Source organism: Gallus gallus, chromosome 1 (genome assembly GCF_016699485.2).
Source record: "Gallus gallus isolate bGalGal1 chromosome 1, bGalGal1.mat.broiler.GRCg7b, whole genome shotgun sequence".
Lineage (NCBI taxonomy): Eukaryota > Metazoa > Chordata > Aves > Galliformes > Phasianidae > Gallus > Gallus gallus.
Genome location: NC_052532.1, coordinates 104,076,819 through 104,101,972, shown reverse-complemented (window position 1 = coordinate 104,101,972; position 25,154 = coordinate 104,076,819). Strand labels below are relative to the sequence as shown.

The window sequence follows — 25,154 nt, the reverse complement described above, 5'->3', positions numbered from 1 at the left end:
TACTCCTTCACAGCCAGAAGGGAGTGGACAGCTAAATCAAGTCTGGAACTACTGCATGTCTAAATAAGGTTGCCATACAGCAGCTACACCAGAGCTTGCCTTACAGTTGGTAGCTGGCATGGCTGAAAAACTCAGCAAGTTTTTGGAAGGATTGGCATACTGATTTCATCAGCTGCACAAGTGCTATTGCTGATGACTTCAAGGGTAACAAGAACACATGAGAGCACTCATTTTCTTAGTAAGGGTGTTGCAAAAAATGCACTGAATGTAAACAGCTGCTGCTCCAGCGCAAGGAGCCAGGATTTATGTGAACCAGGGTGAAGCCAAGCCTGGGGAGAAGGACAAGCTTTCTTAATCCTCCAGAACAAAAATGCTTAACTGAAGTGTCCATACTAAGAGCTGTGATCACAGCATTATCCGTATGCTGCAGTAAGGTGCTCATACCAAAGATCCTAAAGAGTTTGCAAACTGAGGGCTCTACTGGAAATAAACCAACAACACAAAGACAGCTGATAAAGAAGCTGCCTTGGCTCTTACACACCTAGAAAGTTCTGGAACACACACAGAGGTAACAAGTAACTGTAGTTCAACATTATAACCAGTCCCTGTAAAATGAAAGAGCAGCAGATGCTTTGTACCAATGTAAGAATACTCAACAGAAACGTCAGGGTCTAATTTTGAAAAAAAAAAAGTTCTTTATTTATTAAGTAGTGAAAACACTGGAAAAAGTATAAGTTAACCATGTGTCAGGGTGTCTAAGTAGCACAAAGTATGTTCTTGCAATTGCATACAGTAGCTCCAACATGTTAATATGATTTGCTTGTCCCTGCCTTCGTTTAGGGCGCTTAAGGTGGTTATAGACCAAGAAGACATCTTGGATGAGTTACAGCAGTCGCTCATAGAACAGAAGATAGGCTTGTGAGCTCAGCACTTTAGATGTAGACACAGCTTGTACATGGGTATCACTGATGTGGAACCACTGTCCTTTTATCGGTTCAGTTTCTAAAGCTGTGAAAGTAAGAATTTCAGAGCAGAAGTTATGACCAGGGATTAAAACACTCAGTCCTGTTACAGTTCGGCATTAAAAAGTAATTTGTAAAATACAGTTAATTATTTACCTTGAGGAGGTTGTCCTTGAAGGATAAGATCTGAAAGATGGTTGTTCATATTTCTCATTTTAGCGTAAGCAGTGTAGTGCCCAGACCTCATTGTTCCACTGTGTTCAACAACTCCATAGAGAGAGTATAATACTTTTGTATTCCCTTCAGCCACGTTCTAAAAAAGTGGAAGTTAAAGCATGTCGGTGTGGTACTGGCTTTTGAACTAGGCTAGAATGTAATCTCTTCACTTGGATTTGCTTGCCAATGACAAGGAAGTTGGTCATCTGTGGTAGTACGCCGGCACTCAAATTAAGATAGCTTTGAAGTGCCACTTGCACTTGTCACAAAAAAATAACCTGATAAGCATTCAACACAGATTTTGCTGAGCAGCAGGAAACACGCTAAAACATGAGAGAATGCAAATGTTATTCCACTACTTACTTTACATTTAACTGTACAGAAAGGAGCCAAGTCTATCACTTCTGGAAACTTGATGTGCCTGTTAACCTTCCGTAGGTTAAATCCAGCCTTAAACAGACAAAAAGTAGAAGGAAAATCCATAGTTTTAAAGTGTAGCATATTAAAACTATGCTTAATTACTAAATACTTCAGGCTAATTTTTTAGCAATACAAATTAAATTTTACTTTAGACAAGACTGTAAAGAAGCAAAATTGTCTCTATTTTTCTCCAGTGCCCAAGGTGTTCTGGCATTACCTCCTTGCCCCTGCAGGCTGCACAAGTTAAGATGGCTCTTCAGCTCACTCTTATGGTAACTTAATGGTAGCAGGAGAGAACAAATCAACTCAATGTACACTCCTGTAACTATGAAGACATCTCTTTCTTCTAGATACTGCAGTATGCCTGATGAGCTCATTTTAGGTGTCAAAACTGATGGAAATAGTACTCCTACCTTATTCAAATAACTTCCAGTATCAAACTGGAATAACAAGGGAAGAGATAACAAATGTTATTTCCTTAATTGTATAATCATCTTTAGGAATGTGCTATACACCTGCATTTTCTCTGTGGAATTGCTTTTCATCTACATAAAAAGTCAGCTCCCTTATTTCATTTTTCAGTCTTGAAGTATTTTGACCAAAATTTATATGGCTTTAAATTGGAAAGAGACAATGCTGTCTACTATCCTCATCTATTTCCTCTTTTTTTTTTTTCCTCCCCTTAAAAATTTAAAGCCCAAAACGTAAAGCTTTTCTAAGCCTATTTGTTAAATTCTTTTAGTAAGGCATCCTGTTCTATCTGTACAGAAATGTCAGAGTTCATCAGCTGCTGCAGTAGCAGGAAACAATGCCAACATACTACTTAATACAGTTTGCGCTAACAACAGTAAAGGAAAGAATTAATATATTGCAGAGAAGCTCACAACAAGAGGTTGCTTAGACCCCTACTGGAAAGTTTTGTTTTTTTTCCCCCCTGGAAAAACACACCCATCCCACCACCCCTTGAGAAACAACAACAAAAAAAAACCCAATGAAAGAAAAAGCAGCCTTGCATGTAACTGCCTCCCAAACTCTGGAAGAAGAAAACAACAACCACCACCAAGATTATAGATAAATGGAAATATGCTACCATCAGATTTAAGTTAAGCTGGTACGATATCATAGAATGGCTTTGGTTGGAAGGGACCTCAAGCCCTTAATCAAACTCCAATGTCCCTGCTGCAGGCAGGGCTGCCAACCTCCATATCTAATGCTAGACCAGGCTGCCCAGGGCCCCCATCCAACCTGGTCTTGAACACCACCAGGGTGGTGCATATACATACATATTAAAAATGCCCATTTTTGAAATAACTGCTGTTCATTACCTGTTGAAATCTCTTTAAGTGAAGAGTTAAAATTGGAGGAGCAAGAGAAATCAGCATTTGCTTTTTGGCATTAGTATAAACATGCTTTTCATCTGCAAGAAAGAAAAAACATCAGTGATTAACACGTAAATCCAAGCATTCCACTCTAATATGATGAACTGTAAAACAGCTGCCATCATGCAGCTCTCAGACCACAGAATTACTAACTGCTCATACTATGTCTGATCGGAGTTAGCACACTCAGGATGAATTCTTGTTCTCTACAACTCTCATAATCTGAAACTGCATACTGCTTTCACTGGTCTTTTGAGCAAACACCAACTTGATCTCTCTATGACTGTTACAGAAGCTCCACACTTGAGAGAAGAAAGAATAACCACTTAATTCATCCACATTATGGAGTTTTAGATCAAAACGAACCTCCTGAACTAAACCCACTCCTCTTTAACTGCTCTTCTGTTCCAGTCCTCCAATGTTCTGTACTCAAGCTTGTGAGCACACTACTTTACTTGATGAATAATTTCTATCAGTCTACAAAGACGAGGTTCTCACAACCTACACATTAAATACTATTCTACCAATCCAAGTCAGGTTTGAAGTTACACAAGCACTCTTAGGAACACCCCTCCCCCCCACTCCATCAACCACCCAAGCAGCAATCAGGAAGTTTGTTCATTTAAAAGATTAAAAAGTATATATAATCAATCATACTTTTTGTGTTCTTTGGTCCATAACGTCTTTGTGTACATATATCACACAGCAGTTTGTTGTTCTCACTAAGTTTCTCATTACGGGTAAATTGATACAAACATTGATGGATTGAGCCTTCTTCTGGGTTCAGGTCTTCCCTGTTAGCAAGAGTACAAAATGCCATTTCTGCATCTTCGGTCAATATTTCACACGTCTTGGCTGGAGCAGTTTGAAGATCATCTAAGACGTTTATATCAGATTCAGCATTGGCACTCAAGTGTAGTTTTGAGAAGTCAGTAGCAAGCCCTTCCTCATCTTCATTTTCTTCATCCTCATCTTTCAAAGATAGGTCATCAAGGCCATTGACAAACTCTACAGGAGAATCTAAGTCTTCTGTGGGGAGATTTGCTGTAGACTCCTTTTCTTGTTCTGGCTTTCCTGTGCTTTCATGCATGCTCTGAACATCTGTACTACTTCCCTGTATATTTAAGTCATTTTGAGTTAAGTAGTCATCTTTGCAATCATTTGATGATTCCTCTTCCTGCTTCACATCAGAAATTTCAGAGTTAATTTCTGCCTCTCCTTCCTGGTCACATACTACATCTTTTTCTGACTCTTCAGTAGCACAGATATCTGTCAATTGAAGTACCTTTCCCTGGAGTTTTTGCTGGCGGCGCTGGCTCTACAAATTGGTATACATAAGCATAGAATCACAGAATTGCTCAGGTTGGAAAAGACATTAAAGATCATCAACCACAACCTAGCCATACTACCCCAACTCTAACAACCCTCTGCTAAATCATGTCCCTGAGCACCACATCCAAACTGTTTTTAAACACATCCAGGGATGGTGACTCAACCACCTCCCTGGGGAGCCCATTCCAGTGCTTAACAGCCCTTTCCGTAAAGAAGATTTTCCTGATATCCAACCTAAACCTCCAGCAGAGTAAGTTTAAATCATACTTAGCATTTCTGACCATTTCTTCATGAAATTCCTTGCTGTGCCTCATATCTGTGTCAAAAGGGAGAAAAATACCTACTATTAAGTGATCTGGTATCAGTTTAACACTGAATTTATCCTTGCTCAGATATAGCTTCCCTCACTACACCCTGTTGCATAAGATCAAAGAGGTAGGGGGAATTCTTGTATTTTAAAAGACACTTTCTTAAGCCTGTATTCTGAAGTTCTCTGACTACCTTACAACCAATGAGTGGGGAGCCTGACACAATTACGTTGCCCATTTGAAGTAGCATTAATTTCACATTCTTCTGCATGTTAACTTATTCCTTGTACAGCACCTCTAACAGAATGTCTAATTTCTTCATAGCAATGCCGTACATAGAATTGGTCTTTTTTGTTGTGTGTTTGACTGAGGAGAAATTCTAAGTTGCCCCCTTCTCCTCCATCTAAACGGAGGAAGCAAAAAAGAACTTTTACCCCAAGTTTCAAGTGCTTCATTAGTAAAAATGAAATACTTATCAAAACCAACCTTGGCTTGTTTTTTGGCCTGTTTCTTTGCTTTTTTCTGAAGGTGCTTACTTGTACCTGGGGGCTCATCTCTCTGTTTAATATAATAATCATTGTTTTTATCCTCTTCTTCCTCTTCAGATTCCCTTCCTTTGATTTTTTTTACATTCCTCTCATTTGTATTTTTTATTTTCTGGTGGTAAAAAAGAAAAAGAGAAAAGCCACAAAACAATCACAGAAGCAGATAAGTTACCATCCTGAATAACAAAACAGCATTCCAGAGAAAACTACAGCAATGTTATTTAAGTACTGAGCCCCGGACATAACATTTTAGTGATTAGTGTACAACCAACTCATTGACGTCAACCACCCTAATGCTTCAAAGGAGTGGATCTCACTCCAGATGAAGCCCATGAGAAACGATGACTTGCAAAATGAAACTGTAGGAGAAAGTCAGTATATAAGACCCATATTCTGGACCCACAAAGGGACAACCTTTGCCTCTAACAGATATAAATCTCACTAAATTCACCAAAGAGTAGTATTTCACACAAGTAGAGACATTTGCAGTTGAACTGCATGCCACATGATTTGCAGCATTACCATTTATTTGCCTCTGCTAAAATGAAGTCTGTTCATTGCAGAAGACACATGATTCCTTTGGCTGAGGGGATTTCATTTCAATATATATTCATTAGTTGAGCAGTACGACATGGCAAATCTGAAATACTATACATGCTGATTCTCAATTTGAAGCACAAAGCAAATCAAGTGTTCTGAGTGTCAATTTCTGAGAGCAGGCAAATCAAATAAGTATTCAGACACTGTTCTAGCGATGCTTCTCAATTGTACTCAATAGGCATTTAGATTATGAAAAGCATTATTGCACCGAGCAACAGACCGTAGAAAAATGGATGAAAAGTCAGAAAATAGATCATTCAAGTATACCAGTAGGCAACTATCACTGTCATACCATTTAGTTCATTAATGACAGCAAAGGCAAACTGGTAAACATTGTTCTCTGCAACTCAGTCTTCTACTGTAGAGAGACAGCATTTGAATTTAACGGATTATTCCATAAGCCAATGTCTACATCAGAGATTTAAGTGACAGTGCAGAAAGATCACCAGACTATCACTGATTTTACAAAGGCAACTTAATAGCCATAACTTACTCCAGTAAGTCTCATGAAAATCATATTCTCTGCCTTTTTGAGGCAAGATCAGTATTTTAATATGCAAAGAGGTATTTAGAAAGATACATATATTATTTCCCAAATGATTATATAATATAGGTACTTTCATATAAGCAAACAAAATTAAGCCAGGTGTCAAGCACATACAGGTCCTTACCTGATCATCTAGTACAGGAAGCGACAAATCAAGGAAGGATTCATGGACCAAGGATACCTTTAAACGAACATTTATGAGTTCAATTTAAATTTTTGGATGTGACTGGCATGCTGTCAATAAGCTTTTCTGTACGTATCCTTGTTGCATTCAATGTTATTTTTTCCCCCCACTTATGCATAAAAACATAAAACAGTCAATCTATATTCACAAAGAGCTATCTACCGTCAAATTCTACCAGTCCTATTGCTACAGAAATAAGAAATACTTTCACAAGTCCTGGTTTCCTAGAGAATAAGAATCCAGCGTAGAACCTATGAGGTTGATTTTGAGATCTGCCAGGATAATCATCTAACCCACTCACTAATATTCATAATGAGCCCATTTTCAGGGTGCCTTATCTCCACAGTGCCTTCTTCCTTAACTATTTTCCGAGGAACCCCATGGTAATTCCCATGTGGGAAAAGGAGCCCAACAATTATCTAATGAAAAAGTAAAGAGAGACCCTCGTAGCATACTGCTGCTGGTAACAGAACAATTCATTCACTACAATTTGCATCATTGGAATGTGTTTACCTGGAATCTGATGATAAATTCTTTTGTTAGAGGCAGCTTGCTGCTGCCACCCTCTTTTTTTGGAACTCTTGAAAAGGAACAGAAGATTAGCTTTATAGCATAAAGGAATACAGATTTCCAGGCAACCACGCAGCACATCAGCTCATAGAAGTGTATTAACTGAAGAAAATCTCTCCAATTCCACTTATTTCTACAAAGATACTTTGGGGTTCTTCTCAAAAGGACATAAAAATCATACTCCAGGGCATTCAAAGCAGGTACTTACTGTTCTGCATTCCTCACACATAATTGTACTGGTTAATTCTCCACCAAAGATCCGATCTACAAAACTCTTTATTCCCTTCTTCTTTTCATATTCTGAGAATTGACAAAGTATACATTACAGTTAATAATATTGCATATAATATACTGGCAACCCATTTAATTATGGTATACCAACGCCCCCAAAACCCACCAACATTATGTAAGAAGTACATGGCATGAGTTAGCCTGTTCTAGTCTACTCAGCAAGTGCAGTAAGACTCTTACAGTAAGATCCTTTCATATATCAAAGGAGCAGGGGTAAAAACACATTTACAAAAGACACCTTGACTGAACTGAAAACTTTACAGCATTCTCAAGTCAAATGCATCTTTTAAAATTTCCTCAGAACTACCACACCCCAGCAGAAGTTCCCATTTTCAATCTCGATTTACCTCAGACAATTGTCTGAAGCTAAAAATGAGTATCAGCTTTCGTCAGAATAAGACCTCTATAAACAGAACTGATTTCCTCAAGCTTTCCAATGTAGCACAAACAGTCTTACTCCACTATAGAAACATCACTAAGGTCAGCAAGACTTTTAAATACATCATTTAAACTTTTTAAGTCTTATGTTCTAGACAGACACATATTCAAGATGTGGCATTTGACACGTATCTCTTAGTGAAAACTGTTGGTATTAGAATGAAAAAGTTTAAACTATCATAGCATCAGCAACACGCCTTTACCTTTAATTTTCTTTCTCAGTTCTTCTTCATTTTGTTTGTCTGAATCAGTCAGAGCCTTCAGTATTCCAACACTTATTCGCTGGAATTTTCAAAACAAACACACATTTTGCACAATTTCCTAAACGAATTCAGTTAGCTTGATAAAACGCCTCAAATTGAGAAAAATAATTATCTTTACTGTTAAAAGAATCCATACAAACAACACAACTGCCTGTAAAGATAGAAGAGAGCTCCTGCATTTTGATGTTAAAAAAAATAGCCAACTAATCAATAAACAAACTTGCAATCGTAACATCTCAATTAGTATACAAGAAAATTAGTCCAAGGATTAAATACTTTGTAGAACTGGATAAATGCATCATGAAATTTCCACAAGCGTTTGGCCAGATTTTTCAGAAAGGAACACAAAAAGACATTCTTTAGGATGACTGCACATAATCCAAACCCCTATTTTTTACAGTAGTTTTGGACAAGCCAATCACCTTTCTGAAGAACAACAGACATTTGTATGAAAAATATTAAATCAACTCAAGACTCTTAGAGCAAATGTAACTGAACATTTGTAATTGATTTTACCAGACAGCACAGAGAATAACCAGTACAATGCTTTAAAAAAAACACAGAAAATATCATTGCACTTGAAACTTAAACAATGTGTGCAACCTCAAAGAGACACATGACAGGAACAAATCTATTTATTTGAATATTATTTTCTAAAATTATAATAGCAATACTCATGATGGTCTCTTCACAACGGTACTACTTAGAGGCTGTTAGGTTCTACAGCTCTGTTGTCAATCCTCTGCAAGTAAGTGCTTATAGGAAGCACAAACCACTTCACAAAGGGTTGACCTCCCTCAGAAAGAACACACTCTCTTCCCTTGGCAGAGATGAAAGACTTGATCTGAAGTAGAAAGTTATATGCAACTATGAAACTAACACTCACTTGGATTTCTTCTGCTCTCATTCCATCAAGTAAGTATCGAAGCAACTCTTGACTGTCCTGCTGCTGATAACCTTTAAATCGTATTGCCCTGTTAAAGGAAACAATAATTGTGAGGTACAGCTGATCTCAGAGATAAAGGAGTAAAAACAACACGCTCCAGATACAAAAGTGCAGAATCTCCAACATCCACATACGTAAGAGCACTAAACATCTGCATATGGTAGTTTCTAAAAATCTGAGGCTAGCCTATCAGAACATATCATTGTATCACCGAATAGCTTTCATTTTATTTCTCTTTGCTTATATTTCACTTTTTATCCTTTCAAAGCTTTAAGTACTATGGTAATTTTAAATGCAGCGATGTATACTCAAAAAGAGGAAGAAAACTCACCTTTTGTTTAAAGAACACTCCCCCCCCCACCTTCATATGCTATGCAATTATATAGATACTTACTTTTTACAAACCTGAGCAAAAAGTTCCTTAGGAGTGACGACCCCTCTCTTCGTCTCTTGCATTTCTGTCAGGAATTGATGCATGGCTAAAGTCAAAGGACCTGGCTGATCTAGTTTTACCAGCTGAGGTTCCTGTTTTAAACAAAAACAACACAATTGGCCCTTAGTTTGGTGACCGATCCTTCTGGATTAGGCTATTCCCTGTCTGATCTCTCTGCTTCTTGAAAATACTCTTACAAGACAGAATACACAAAACCTCAAGATGGCATTGTGTCACACTGACAAGAATAAGCAACAAATGGTTTCTCATCACATAATATCAAAACCCTGACCTGAGAGTCATTAACTATTTTGTTTTGTTCAGTTGCAACTCCACATTTCTTGCTTTTATTTTGTGCTTTAACCCCTTTTTTCTCCCCAACCAAATCCCCACTGGGTTTGTGCTGGAGACATTTTCTAGTTCCCTACGTTGCATTCAGACGAATGCAAAAGTTACACATTCCCATTTCTTTGAAAAATGAAAGAGCACTACTGACTTCAGTAGCAGCTCTGTTAAATTCAGTAGTGAAGTTCACATTGATTTTACGTTTTAATCTTGTTAATAGTTAACAAGTTCTCAAAGCTAGAGAAGAGAGTATTGCTTGCTTTTTTTTAAACAGACTTGAGGAAAACAAACAAACCCACAATGAAGGTTGAAATATATATACCATGGATAACTCGGGTGAATCAATCTTAACTGTTGTGTCAGGCATTTTAGCTTCTTTAAGCAGCTCCCTGAGGACTGGAGTCTGTGATAAATTCTGCAGAAGACAAAGGAAAGAAAAATAGCCAATGAACTGGTAGCCAGGGAACAAGAGGAAGGGAAGTGCCACTTGTCACGTGTTAGCAACAAGATTAACAGTAAGTTATATTTGCCAACCACAACTAGAGAGTTAAGTACGACCTTGGACACAAATCTGGAAACTCAATAAATGTTTAACTGCTAAAAGTAAATCCCACAGAACTAAGGGGACTTGCAAATATCTTCTCTCTATATTCTCATTGGTCGTAAAAGCCCAAGATGTATTCTTCTTCTACAGAATGACCTTCTGACGCTCTACTTACTAGTGTCTGTTTTAAATCGAAAGGTTAATCTAGTGTACATATTTATTCCCTTGGTTTTAAACGTATTACAACATAAAATCAAGCTGTTCATTAAATTCTACGAGTGCAATGTGAATTTTGCTCAAGAAAAGCTAGGAGCCAAAGAGTACAAGGTAGCAAGCAAGTTTTAAAACATTCAGAAGAGGAAGCTTGTTTAATCTATGCACTTCTTAGCTAAGAAAGACATGCAAGATAGCAATGGAATATGCTGATCCAGTTAATATTTTCTTCTATTTGATTTCCTGCTGCTTGCAGTGAGTATTCTGTTTCAGTAAACATCCATGGTCTTTGGGTATTAATGTCATATTCTAAGAGGTCAGGAAAGGTAACATACCAGGCTACTTTACAATGTATTTTTACATTATTACTAAATTAGGACATTGGCATGCTTAATCTCTATCAGTAAAAGATGCTGTCCCTCAAAGACAAGGCAATTGGTTAGATCTCCACTTAGTGCAAGTCTGAGCCTGCACTGCCATTCCTTCATATTCCTCTGGGCCAATGCACTATTTTTAAAATGAACCCATCATTCCTGGCAGATAATCTGCCAATTAAAAAATATTTTAGTGGTGCCATCTCCTTGCCTAATTTATTTATTTAATTATTATTACTACTTTTTAAGAGCAGCAGTAACAACTGTACCTGCATCACTGCGTTGAAGAAACATGTATTCCCCAGGTTACTAAGTCCTTTCACAGTCACTTCAGAGCTGGTACTGGAATGAGAACTCTCTTTCAGCAAAACTTCTTTTTGTTGCTCATTTCTGCTGTCTTTTTCTACCTTTTTATTTCCAACGTCTTTGTTCTCTTGTTGCTTTTCTACTGAAACAAACAAACATATTAATCCGACAACAAGAAAGTAGCAAGGATGAAGTTGCTATATACAGGAGCAAACCATGATGTTTGAATCTTAAACATATCATAATTCATTCTATAATCCTACAGATGCAAGGTTCTTAACTCCTATCACTTAGACATTTGAAAACAAACAAGCTCTTGAAACACCATTTCATATCAGCTTAGCACTTAAACATGACACAGCCCATAAGCCATTCACGCCAACAATCTCTGAAACTCAGCATGTGTTATTTGAAATTTCATTCCCGTTGCAACATCTTCTATGTTAGGAGTTTCTACAGCATCCATCAGGATGGCATCCGGCCCTCCTGATATGGCATTATTGTCTGAAACTAAACTCAAAAGGACTCCCATCGTGAAAGAATCCTCATGTTTTCTTCATTAATATAAACAGAGAGGAACATATTCTTCAAGAGACATTAGAGATATTTTCCCCAAAACGACCTCAGTGTAAAGCTCAAAATTCCAATGGCTTGTTTAAGAAAACCATAAAGGAACACCAGGTAGTTTTCAGAATAACACTTGTACTGGTTCTACCAGTTTGGCAGTCTACTTTTGATAAGGTTTCTGACAAATAGGGCTGGGAGTCAAGGTAACTTTCAGATAATGAAACGCCAGCTCAGAGAAAGCAAGAAATGGACAATACTGTATTTGTTGATGAACAAGGAAAGAATAACTGCTGGAATTTCCGAAACAGGCAACCATAGGCAGGTATGAAATCAGCAGTCTACTTCAAATCTGAGAAAAAATATTCCAGCAAGAAATCCAACTTTAAATATTACATGTAATGAAACCACTTATCTGGCAAAGACAGAGCAAACACACCCAAAGATTCTAATCCCCTTTGGGAAAAGCTCAGCTGATTCCTGAACAAAATATTCGGAGACAACTACTTGGCGTTGCTGGTTTGGGCGTGATCTGTTTCCAAAAGGGGCTATGATGTGATTCAAGCGTAGGATGATGTTGGAAATTTTGGTAGGAGTTAGAGAATTTATTTTGCTACGACAACTCCTCCAAGTGGAAATGCCTTGCAGAGAAATAGTTTTGCAGGGCACAACATGTTGTGCAAACTGGAGGGGTAGGTTGGGCTTTTTGCCTTTAAACAACCACATTTTGAGGGAAGACTGCAAAGTTCTCAATGCTCTGCAGCAACACGTACACCCTCAAAAAACAAATCCTCTTATATCCTAATGGAAGGAGTATACAAGCTGCAGTAGCTGAAGATCTAGCCTTTCCAGCTGATACACTTCAAAATGTCTACATAAATACATAAAAAATAAAAATCAAATTACCTTTAATACAATGACAATTTTTTTTTCCTCCTTTTTTTTCCTCTCAAGATAGACTGAGCAATACTGATGAATAAGCAGGACCTTTCTTAGTCCTGAAAGTCAGTTATTTAATCACAGAACACCCTAATAACATACTTAATTTCCTGCTATTTTTTCATTTTTTGGTCTATAAAAGTTCACAAGACATTAAGAAAAATGTGGTCCAATTAAGTCCATGGGCTAGGATGTTTTGCTTTCAGAATTAATAAAGAAAAATAAATGAAGAAGTTAGCCATTTAAATTATCATAAGGTATTCTTTAGTAAGATAAGAATTACTGAACATACTTAATTTACAGAATTATTTGCTGTATTTAGGGGACTTTCTGATTTACTCTATGGATACTACAGTTACTTACCTAAATGTGATGAGTTGACACAAACTTGTTTTTTAATATAATCCACAGTCTGGCCCAAACGTGTTGAAGTACTGTATGGAACTTCATTATCACATATGTAGCACCTGTGGTGGCCCCACCCACAACCCCCAAAAAATGATTAAAAAATTATTCCTGTTTTTTTTTGCCATTACAATTCCTAAACTACTTACTTGTTTCATGCAATTAATTACACAAACAGATAAAATTACAAGTTATGGGGATTTGGTTTTTTGTTTTTGAAGACTTTGAAGTCTTACAGAAGAGCATTCAATTTATTTCTGATTAAAAAAGTAAGTACAGTGACCTACAAACAAAGATGAGACCTTTAAAGGATGTGCTTACAAACCTAGACTGCATGCAAAGAAAGCGCTGGGCAAATTTTAACCAAATAAAGGAAGATGAGATAACAGGCCTTATAGGAAGCGGCCTTCCAATCCCATAGCATTGAAAAAAAACTGATTCTTTTTGTGGTCCATTAGTTGTGCAGGCTTTTTTTCCCCTCTTTTGTTATTGAAATAAATCTATTTCTTTCTTCACAAGCAAAGAAGTAACTAACCACGAGTACACGGCCAGACCACCGATCTGATTTCAACAACGTTTTGATAGAAATTACAGTGATAAAGGCTTGAGTAAGAGTTAATTTTTGCTGGAACACATAAAGCATATGGAGAGTTGTATGTATCAATTTGGTAGCTCTATTCAATTCACTATGCGAAGAGATCTTAAAAGCTAGTGATGGGAATGCAAACACTTCTGCACTTTGAAACATGGCAATTGCAGTTATTAGGCACAAATGCATTTAGCAGATCTCAGGATTATCTGTAACTTTCTCATCTTAAAAGCAGCAGAAGCCTGCAGTAAATTACTTCCCTAAATCTCTAGCATCTTCAGTACCAGCTGTGATTTTTCTATTTTTCCAGTGTTTCATTAAAAACAAACAAAAACAACAACAACCACCACCCCTGGCTCTACCTTTGGAATCCTTGAATATGTATTTATTGTCAGTTTGGTTAATTGTAAAAATTGGCATTCTCACTCCTGGAATAACAGATGATAGTTACTTCCATGGGCAATTTTTAACACAATAACCTTTCAACAACTATTTTTATAGGAAGTTTTGAAGAAATCAGGAGACTGAAATTAAGTTTTTTCAATGATGCCAAATTGACTAATGAGTGAAAACCATTATTAGATCCAACTGTTATGTCCTACTGCAAATACATATAATACTGTTTCTTGTAAACCTCAAACAGTAGAAGATAATGAATTGCTAGAACTCTCCTCTTTCTCTCCATATTCAAAACCATTTTTGTAACTGCTTACAGGAATTGAATCCAATTTCAATCATGTATGAATACATTAATTAATAAATTCATAGCATTAACAAATGCTGATTAAAATTGCTTTTGACTTTGGTTTTATGTACTAAAATCACTGTGAAATACAGTTCTGGACTGTAGCTCTAATTAATAACAATACTTTAAGCCCAATATATAGTTCTCTAGTTAACCCCTTACACAAGCTAGTACAAGAGAAGAAAGCACTATCTTGTCTAAATGACTTTCTCTCATTCAATAGTACTTTAACTTAAAAACTATGGATATTTTCCAACAGAGAAAATGTACCTCAAAATCATAGTTTTAACACTTACTTAAAATCACAAATAAATTCACTAGTTCATAAGTAATATACATGTATTACTAAAAGTGTCCATTTCCAATTGAGAATAGGATAAAAATATTAATCACCACATGTATGTGCTAACTGTGATCATGTAAAGAGACAGTCTGATATAAAAAAACAACATAATGATGAATGATAAGTTTAGAAAAAGGTGACTTCAAGCAAAATCAAAACTATGTCAGATACCATATTGCTATACATCACAGTTAAGGATGCTACGGTTCTCTATTACACACTAATGTACAGTTCCTTTAAAGAGAAGAGAATATTACCAGGAAGGCAGAATTCGTATTAACTGACCCAATAGCATCTTTTAATCCTACAGCTGTACTTCTTGAACAATGCATCTTATATTAGGAGGTCACAATTACTTTTATTTTCTCAATAAGTTTTTTCATTAAGTTTGCACCAGAAAGGAGCTTCTACCAGAGATCAAAATTAAGATTTAGAGCTACAGAGATATAACATGTTTCTGTGTGTCAGTATTTTGACCAAGCAAAAGCAGTAAAATAAGAAATCAACAGCATTTACTGATTGGTCACTTCTAAGTTCAATTATAAAAACATTCTAGTTAGGAGTTTTACAAGAGAGTAATATTTACTCAGCAGATCTTAACAAAGACTACTCTGTGTGGAAACACTTTACATATTTCTAACAAACTCCCCGAAATCACAAAGAAAACACAACTGATATCCCAGCCTCTGTTGCCCTCTAGCTACATCTTAACTGTTTCCTGACAAACTCACCACACACTCCAGTTGTCCAAACTGAGAACCAAACAATGGGGATCTGATCTTGGCGTTGTGTAATGCTTTAAAGCATGCTGCTCTTGAGAATTTCTGCCACAGCCCTATAATGTTGATAACCAGAAGCGTCACAAAATCCAGTTGACTATCAATGAAACATAAAAAGAGTCAGAGTAAAAAGAAAGTATTTAAATGAAAACCATTCAATTATGTTCAGCCAATTAGGATGAATAGATGGCTCTTTATTTCGAGACATTTTTTCTGCAGACAGAAAAGTAGCAGAATAAACATAGAGTCTTCGGGGACTGAAAATCCAATTTACAAATCCTAGTTAGAACAGCTTGAAGAATGCAACAGAAAAAAAAAACAAGCAAACAATAACAAAAGCAACCAATTGTTTGGCATGCAGAGTTCTAACTTCAACAAACTAATGTTAGCATGAGATATCATGGTGAAAATAAAAAATTTAGAGCATAAATTTTTTTTTTTCCTAGAAAAATAATTTGGACTTTCATAGAAAGTAAACCCTCAGAAATGCGTTTTAGCCTTAAGTCTGCTAAATGCCTTTGTGCCAACCTTTGAAGTACTTCATGTGCAATTCAGAGCAGACCTTTCTCATAAGACTAACGTAATTCAAATCCCTCATGTAGCACATTTAAAATGATAATAAAAAGGTGTCACTATCTAACTAAAGTTCTATCGTTCCACTCTATTATGAGGCACTGAAAGATGTCAATAGAAATTAACAACAAAACAAGAGATACCCTATGGCCACATTTTAGACATAACCATATCGAGGGGCTTTCATCAGTCTCTTCCTCAGATTTCTCTTGTGTCTTGTTGTCCGCCTTGCAGTCCTGACAAACATGCCATTCCACGTTCAGCAGTGCCTTTTTCAGATGGCTTTGTTCCAGTCCTTTACGAATATGCTTGCACACAGGCTCTACAAAATATAAAGCACAAGAATCTTGTAGGTACCACAACAAATGTAGATGTCTATGGGTTTCAAAGATGCAGGATATAATCCAGAAACTGTGATGATCTCTCCAACCTCAAATGAACACTGATTGACAATTTAGTAGACGCACCAGAAAAGCCATTCAGAAGCTCATACTTTGATACCTCCACTCACAATCTGAGGACATTTTTGATACATCCTCAACTCCTGCATTACTAGGAAAAAAAAAATAATTCAAGTACCACTCAAATCTACATTGTCAAAGCTTTTGGTTACAAAACCTACCTAGTGAGCTAGGCTGTGGGCTTCTACTACTGTGGTGTTACAATTAGCACACCTCTCAAGGAGCAGCCACAGCCCACTGTTACAGTTTCCAGTCACTAAGGCAGCACCTGGCTGGCTTATAGAAGTGGAGACTGTGGAGGTTATGTTTCCAGCTAGGCTGCCTCAGTGAAATTATGCAGCACACCGTGCTACAAAAGAATGGCAGAACCATCCTACCTCTACAACATTTTGCACTACCATACTATATTCTACTTATAGCTACATTTTCTAGGCTGGTGTGAACTCCATCTATTCAGACTCTGTTTACACTGACAGTAGGTGTTTGCTGTTAAAAGATAGTCTCAGAAGGTTTGTCTTCTTGTTGTTGGTTACACTGTCACTTGAGAGCAAAGATAAGCTACCTGTATGCTTAAGTCATACACAGAAAAATCAGGAGTGATAGAAATGTATACAGTGTAGTTCAGCCATTTCATTACCATCACTTTACAATTCCTCACTATGTGCTGTTTGTATAGTCAACAAATATACAGAGCGGCGTGGTCAGATTGATATCCACATGTAGTATAGTTAGAAAGAGTATAACCAGAAATAGATGGAAAATGCTCACCCGTGTTGTAGTAGAGGAAAAACTCTAAGAGGAGCAACCTCCAGAAACAGACCCTTCCCCAGGGGCAGTCAGCCCTTGAATGGGGCCTAGGAGAGGTGCAGCCAGGCTCCACCCCTTCTGGTCACACAGCTGAATTGCCTTCACCTGTGCTCCTGCAGCTGACTCAGTGCTTGCCTCAGGTGGTCAATCAGAGGTTGAGGCCCTGACTCAACAGTTCCCATACACAGTTACAAATGTTTAAGTTTGCAAATAGAAGGTCAAATATCTGACAGTATCAATAGGTACCTCAGAGTCAAAAAACGCAGAAGAAAGAAACTCCTGCTAAAAGAAAAATGTCCTCTGTACTTAATACCTTAAACTAACATTCTTTAGTGAAACTTTTATTGAAAACAGTTACCTTGTTGTTTACATAATTCAACTGTATTGAGTCTTTGCTACAGAATTACTTATATTGCTCAGCTCAGACAACACAGTAACTGTGAATACGTTTTTGCTGAGGACCCTATGCTCAACTACAGCAACAAGATGCTATAAAATGCTCTTTTCATGGGCAGTAACCACTCCAAGTTTTATACCTACAGCTCTGTTTCTACGCAGGCATACAGGATTTTATCACAGTACACATAGTAGCCAATATGAGTCAAATGCAGATATTAAATGCTTTCAGACTTAAAAAACAAAACAAAACAAACAAAAAAAAAAAAAAAAAAAACCAAAAACAGAAAGAACAATCCATAAGCTTCATCTCCATCTTCAAAATTATACCATTTAATCAAAGGTTTCGTTTCTTGGCTGCTACTCTACAGTGGAATTACTCATAATAGTTTCCATCTGTAGCTGTACAGGACTTCATCAGGGTAAGCAAATAAGTGAGAGGGCATCGGCAGTTACATCATAACTGATTTTTGGTTTTTTTTTTTTGGAAAAAGATGAGCAACAGTCATAGTAGAGATAGATCTTTTTTCTTTTTCCTTGTCATCAAGAAGCTAAAACAGCCATAGAACACAGAAGCTACCATGAGATCAGTACAATAAGATCCGCATGTTGGTAAAGAACAGGGTGACGGCGGTGATTGAATAAAGGTTTTCAACACAGTATGTATGTATTATCTTACATCACACTGAAAAAAGTAGACACACTGACGTTTCTTTTAAAAATTCAGTTTCAATTATACAAACTCACGCTGTGCAAGCATTACTCTAAAGCTAGCAAGGCCAGCCAGCATAAAGGCATTCTGATATTAAAGAGCATTCAAGCCTTCTCCAAGGTTAAAACATTTTGTTTTCCTCTTCAGAACTAGTGACTTCTCAGAAGAAACATACCCACTATATCCATAGACTCATCAGCCTGTGCAGTTTTGCCTTTGGTCCGTTTCTTTCCCATATTTGTAGCCTATGATTTTCTTCACACACAACAGTGACCTAGCAAAGAAGATCAGAAATTAGAATCATAGAATCACCAAGGTTGGAAAAGACCCACAGGATCACCCAGTCCAACCATTCACCCATCACCAATGGTTCTCATTAAACCATATCCCTCAACACAATGTCCAAACGTTCCTTGAACACCACCAGGGTCAGTGACTCCACCACCTCTCTGGGCAGCCCATTCCAGTGCCTGACCACCCTTTCAGAGAAGTAGTATTTCCTGATGTCCAGCCTAAATTAGGTTTAGGTTTTATTTATTAGTTGATAAACAATACATTGTTTCTATGGCTGAGATGTTCCTTCAGAACTAACTTGTAGTTCAACATTCTCAAAAGAAGTTAATTATAATTTAACAGAAGCAACTGTAACTGCGGTAGAAACAAGACGCCAGTATGAATTATTAAAAACGGTTTAAAACCTTGAAGCAAAAGCAATGCAAAGGAGAATAAGGTGAATTAGTTATGTATCAAAAATCCTATGCCATTTCAGAACTCAGACTTGAAGTAACTAGTAAAACAGTGATTCCAGGAAATGAAACTGAGTTTTTCCCTATCAAATCTTCAAGACTTGCACAACCGCAGTCTTTCACTTTCATTTTCTGTAAATCCCTTGCATCCCTGATAGGGCCTGAGATGTGCAAATACCCTAACAGATTTAAAAATATACAACGGGAATTCCAATTTTTAAATTACTTTGTTTGGGGGAAATTTATCACTGCTTCCCAACATGACAAGAAAATACAAAGGCTGGTATTTGGTATGCCCATAAACCCTTCTAGAAAAGCAATCTACCACTACAGAGCCCTGTGAGAAGAGGTTCCCTTCGAAAAGTTTGGTGCTTGTCTAGCTTTTAGTTGGGAGCTCCTGTAAGGCTCTGAGACTTATCTCACAGACGTCAGAATTGACCTTTGCAAAGATGCAAACTGAAAGGATGGAACACTTCCCCTGCAAGGACAGGCTGTGAGAGATGGGGCTGTTCAAACTAAAGAAGGCTCTAGTGAGACCTGGGAGTGGTCTTTCAGTATCTAAAGCGGAGCTACAGGTAAGAAGGAGACAGAGTCTTTAACAGGGTCTGCTGTGATAGGACAAGGGAAAATGGTTTCAAGCTAAAAGAGGGAAACATTAGATTGGATATAAGAAAAAGGTGGGTTTTTTTACAGTAATGATGGTGAGGCAATGGAACAGGCTGCCCAGAGATGGTGGATGCACCATCCCTGGAAACACTTGAGGTCAGGCTACACGGGACTCTGAACAACCTGATCTAGCTGTAGGTGTTCCATTCATTGCAGGAGAGTTGAAACATACAGCCTTTAAATGTCCCTTCCAACTCAAATGATTCTATGATACTATGAAAAAGTTCATAATGGAGTCCCTGCGGATTCATGCACGCTTTGCAAGCTGGCCTGGTTCTGCTCTCCACCCTTCAAGTCAGCTGCAGGTAAATGCGTAAACACAGAACTCAGTCTGACTCATAACATCCATCCTTTCAAAACCACGTCTAAGCTTGGAATCAGCACCACACCAACAAAACAGCTGCCTGCTTGGTGCTGCCACAGCCAGAAAACAAAACCAGCCTAAAAGAATCAGAGTAACTGAGCTGGGAGAGCTTAGGCACAATACATACAAAGGACTTCTTTCGTATGAAAAACCTTTTAAGATGCATGCTCGTAGAGCTGATAACCCAGATGTTAAATGAGAAATACCAGAATGGCTGCATGACTTCAAGAGCAGTTCCTGGAGGCGCTCAAGGCCAGGTTGAATGGGGCCCTGGGCAGCCTGAGCTGGTGGGGGGCAGCCCTGCCCACGGCAGTGGTTGGGGCTGGGTGGACTTTGAGCTCCCTTCTAACCCAAACTGTTCTGTAATTCTAGGATCACATTTATAACTATGCATTCAGTTCCTTCAGAAGAGTTCATCCAAATTCCCTCCACAGCACACTTTTTTTTTTTTTTTTTTCTACAGAAAATCAGAACGGTTGATGTTTTACTGTCAGTTCTAAGCCATTACAGCCCTTCTCAACCTGATTTAGCCCCAGCCAGGCTGACAGGTCAGCACCAAGCTGTTCACGTAACCTCCTGCGGTTGGCCAGACGCGTCTGACAGGATCTCCGTCAGCAACCTACACTGGAAAGTGGGCCACAGAGCCCAACACCTAACCCCAACAAAACGCTGGGTTTGGTTTCAATCCACGACGGCTTTTATTTTTTTGGCAAAGAACACTGTGAAAAGCACTAAAAGCGCCGGGTAATGCCCCCAGGCCTGCCCAGCCCAGCGGTCCCGCCAGTCACCTGCTACCAGCAAGGAGCCGACAACCCCATCCCGCGGCAGGAACCGGACAGGACAAGAGGGCCTCGGGGTTAGGGTTGGGGTCACGGCCACGCCGCCGCACTCACCGCGTCCCGCGCCGCTCACGTGTCGCCCGCACGGCCCCGCTCCGGCCTCTCCGCGCACCAGCACGCGGCTCCGCCCCCACTCGCTTCCAATTGGCCGAAAACGCCTCCGTGCCTTTACTGGCAGACGGCGCAGCCAATTGGAAAAGGCGAACGCCGCGGCTGGAGGAGAGACAGCGGACCGCCGGCAAAGCGAGTCTCGGGACAGAGGTGGCCGGAATGCTCGGCACGCTGCCGCCCCTCACCTGCTCCCGTCGCAGCGCGGTCGGCGTGGCGACGCATGGCTCGGTCCGGGGCAGCCGACAGCTTCACCTCATCCCCGGGCAACGGTCAGCCGCTGCCGCGCGTACTTCCGGCGCGCTGCATTGTGGGCCGTGAGGGCATAGAGTGGGTGGTGGAGGGCAGCGGGAAGTGGTGGCTGTGGCGGCGGTGGCGCATGCGCGTTCGGTAGGTCGCGTTTACGGAGCGGCGGCCGGGCGCTTGGGACGGGTGCAGGTAGGGGGCAGCCCTGCCCACGGCAGCGCGTTGGGGGCTGGGTGGGCTTCGGGCTCCCTTCCAACCCAAACCGTTCTGTGAGCCGGGTGTCTTCCATTACAAATCAATGGAGCTGTCGCGTGAATTTTACGCTTTGCCCAACGTCTATGAATTAGTTTTGACGGAGTTGGTTTTAAAAGACCGATTTGGCTTATGTGGGGGCAGATGATTAACTTCTTCACATATTCTTTTCTCCTTCGTGTGTTTTTCTTCTCCCTTACTTAGGAAACTGCAGAAATGACTAACCGGGAAGAAGCCGAGACACAAATATCAGAATTAGATTTACTCTCCAGCATGTTTCCATATGAGGAAGAGTTCACTGTGACTGACCAGCTGGCTGTGGCAGAACTAAAGCACTTCGTTGAAAATGAGGCTGCGGAGGTGCCGTCTTCAAAGATTCAGTTTATACTGAACGTGAAGCTAGAGGACCCTAATGCCTCTATGGTATTTGTGTGTGTGTGTGTTTTGTTATTTTATGGCCTTTTTCTTCTTGAACGTAACATGTGCTCATTTGTTTTTAGGTAAAATTTTCTATGGTCTGTGCTTTACCGTTTAAATACCCATCAGTTCTGCCAGAAATTACTGTGAGGTATGTTATTAAAAAGTACTGCTAGTAAAAATAACTTAGAAGCTGTTGTAATATGTAAATAAAGCTCTAATAGCAAAACACAGTCTTTTTTTTTTCTTTTTTATTCTGTAATTTACCATCAAATTATCCAAATTAGTTCCCTAGTCAGATTTAGGCAGGTGGGCAATGGTGCTAAAGAAAGTCATATCTACAAGAATTTGATTTCATCAGTCACTGTGGCAGATGAGACAAAAATGGGAATAGGGAGGAGGAGTTCCATCTTCTGAACAAAGGGCATATGGGTACATACTGTTCATTGGTCTGATGCTCAAGCAGAGTACATTTCCCGTTTTGATAAGGATTAACACTCTTGAAAGGAGTGAAAAGTTACTGGTCTTACTCTTTCTTGGCCAAGTGCTGTCACTGCCAGACCTCAGATTTTTGTGTGTGTTTTTTTTTTTCTTGAACATTTCTCACTAAAAAGGTATTTTCTATCATTGTGCGCTACAGAAAATTAGTTCAGTCACCATACCTTCTCCTCACGTGCTTTTTTCTTGATTCTGATTTATAGTACCATGTCTGTATTCAAAAGTTAGCACAATAATTGAAAGCTTTTTATGACTTTATTTATATCTCAGATGACTTAAGTGTCAATAGCAAGTGCATATGGCCTGATGTGTTTGGTAGCCTAAGTCAACTGTCTGAAAAAATATGGTAATCTGTAAGCATATTACAACTATTTTTTTTTTTCCCCTTTAGGTCACCATTATTGAGCCGCTCTCAGCAAGTCCAGCTGAACTCAGATCTAAAAACATATTTGATGCAGAACTGCAGTGGTGAGCCTTGCCTGTTGAGTGCCAGAGAATGGGTTAAAGACCAGGCAGCCGCTTACATTGACAGAGAACTTTCACCTTCCTCGGTGACGACATCTAATGCTGTGCGGTCAGAGGATGTCGTTTTCACTAGATTGTGGATCTATAGTCACCATATTTACAACAAGCAAAAAAGGAAGAATATTATAGAATGGTCCAAGGAACTATCTCTGTCAGGATTTTGCATGCCAGGGAAACCAGGTGTTGTTTGTGTAGAAGGTCTGCAAAGTAACTGTGAAGAGTTCTGGTCAAGGTTAGCTTTCCTTTGTATTTAAATGCCATCAATAAATAGAATACTTTGGTTTTTTTTGTGTTGTATCCATGGGCAGAAGATGTGACACCCAACCACCTTCCAGCCTGTAGAGGCCTGCAAAGATTGTGGGTTTTTGTTGTTGTTTTTTTGTTGTTTGCTTTTATTGTCATGATGTTCTTGCAACTCTGAATATCCACTGTACTGGTGGTCATGCTACTAATACTGCACAGTACATGTATATTTCTCTTTTTATCTTGCTCTGTATTTCAGAGGAATAGCAGTGGACAGCAGTACTCCATTCTTGTTAGATATGCATACAGTGACATTGCTTTATGTTCATAATTTATTTTGCTCCCATCACTCGTATGGGTAGTAGAGACTAAATGAACATAACTGTTTGACTAAAAGAATTTGACAACACATGGTAGGAATGTTAGAATTCTTAGCACAGCAAGGCAGAAGTGAGCACTGAAGTTGAAACCGCACCTTCATCAATTACTTTGTGAGGAGACACATAAGAGTTTTTGAAGGAGTTGAAACAAGCTGTGGGAATATTTACATGTGAGCAGTGTTCCTATAATCAACTAAGGGAACATTATTTCTGTCCAGATGTATGTAGGAAATAAATTTGCTGACTTTTGTGATAATTGCTATTTCATGCTGTTTTCTAAAAGAGTCTGTATCTTACAGATAGATTGACATTTCTCCATTTGCTTTCAGAATAAGAAGATTAACATGGAAAAGAATACTAATTCGGCACAGAGAAGATATTTCTTTGCAAGGTGGATGTCTTGCTGAGATTCAGAAACAAAGAAAATTCTCCACTTTGGAAGAAAAATGTTTCGATGCACATGGTGCTAGAGGAAATCATATGGATTTGGGGCAGCTGTATCAATTTTTAGAAGAAAAAGGATGTGCTGACATTTTTCAAATGTACTTTGGGGTTGAAGGGCATTAAATCATCACAGGTCCAACTGCCTACATTTCTAACTTAATCCTCATAGCAGATTCCTAAGCTTTTCCACAACAGTTGATCAGAGAAGAAATGAGTGATTCTTAATATGATGAATTCAGTTTTCTAAGAGAACAAGTATTCAGTGACAACCGAATAATGAAAATGACTGAATGAACGGACACCTGGATGCTTTCCTTTGCGACCTGCTGTAGGGAACTGCTTTAGCAGGGGGCTGGACTCAATGATCTCCAGACATCCCTTCCACCCCCTGTGATTGTGTGGATGTGTTATTAGAGCTGCTGATTTTAAGGACCTTTGCATACACACCGAATTACAAAGACTGTCTGGCAGCCAAAGGGGTAGAATTACAGAATGTGGGATTGTAGTGAGTGAATATGTGAGTAGGAAGAAGAGAAAAAGGTGCGTGCATTGGAGGAGAAGAAATAGGATGTTTACGTGATTTATTACTGTTTACGTATGCTACACTCAGACTTTCCTAACAACGTTTTCTATTGATTTCTACATGAAAGTTTGTGCAGCTGTGAGATCAATACATTTTTCTTAAAAAATAAGAGCAGGCTCAGGTGAGCCTTATTTATGCAGATAGAATGAGCTCGGATTATCTTTTGTAGAGGTACTCTGCAGTGATTTTGTTTGATACACGCAAATTTCCGCGGCTAAGGGTATGCAAATCGTGAAGTCCTTTTAATTTTAGAGAACACAGCAGCTTAACGAGGGCCCCACGCCCTCCGCCAGGTGCGCTTACGTTGAGGCGGG

The 25,154-nt window shown here is 38.8% G+C and overlaps 2 protein-coding genes across 8 annotated transcripts; one reads left to right on the top strand and one right to left on the bottom strand.

Annotated features, from left to right (window-relative positions):
* Positions 1-672: 672 nt before the first annotated feature.
* On the bottom strand, positions 673-21,562 carry USP16 (ubiquitin specific peptidase 16). Of its 5 annotated transcripts, none has more exons than XM_015299532.4 (18): positions 21,199-21,562; positions 18,705-18,803; positions 16,297-16,475; positions 15,533-15,636; positions 13,083-13,186; positions 11,180-11,358; positions 10,102-10,194; positions 9,396-9,526; positions 8,942-9,029; positions 7,996-8,074; positions 7,272-7,363; positions 6,434-6,490; positions 5,104-5,274; positions 3,635-4,295; positions 2,924-3,015; positions 1,542-1,628; positions 1,119-1,275; positions 673-1,008 (listed from the first exon to the last, which is right to left on the bottom strand). In XM_015299532.4, the coding sequence occupies exons 2-18, from the start codon at positions 18,763-18,765 to the stop codon at positions 884-886; spliced, it is 2,460 nt and encodes an 819-aa protein (XP_015155018.1). In that variant the 5' UTR covers positions 18,766-18,803; positions 21,199-21,562; the 3' UTR covers positions 673-883. The 5 variants fall into 5 exon arrangements, with proteins under 5 accessions (XP_015155018.1, XP_040559191.1, XP_416693.3 ...); XM_040703257.2 differs by having other exon boundaries at positions 11,180-11,355; XM_416693.8 differs by having other exon boundaries at positions 21,441-21,562.
* On the top strand, positions 21,397-24,983 carry RWDD2B (RWD domain containing 2B). Of its 3 annotated transcripts, none has more exons than XM_040703283.2 (5): positions 21,397-21,524; positions 21,955-22,173; positions 22,251-22,318; positions 23,057-23,422; positions 24,143-24,983. In XM_040703283.2, the coding sequence occupies exons 2-5, from the start codon at positions 21,967-21,969 to the stop codon at positions 24,378-24,380; spliced, it is 879 nt and encodes a 292-aa protein (XP_040559217.1). In that variant the 5' UTR covers positions 21,397-21,524; positions 21,955-21,966; the 3' UTR covers positions 24,381-24,983. The 3 variants fall into 3 exon arrangements, with proteins under 3 accessions (XP_040559217.1, XP_416692.1, XP_004938430.1); XM_416692.8 differs by having other exon boundaries at positions 21,397-21,642; XM_004938373.5 differs by lacking the exon at positions 21,397-21,524 and adding an exon at positions 21,632-21,690.
* Positions 24,984-25,154: the final 171 nt, after the last annotated feature.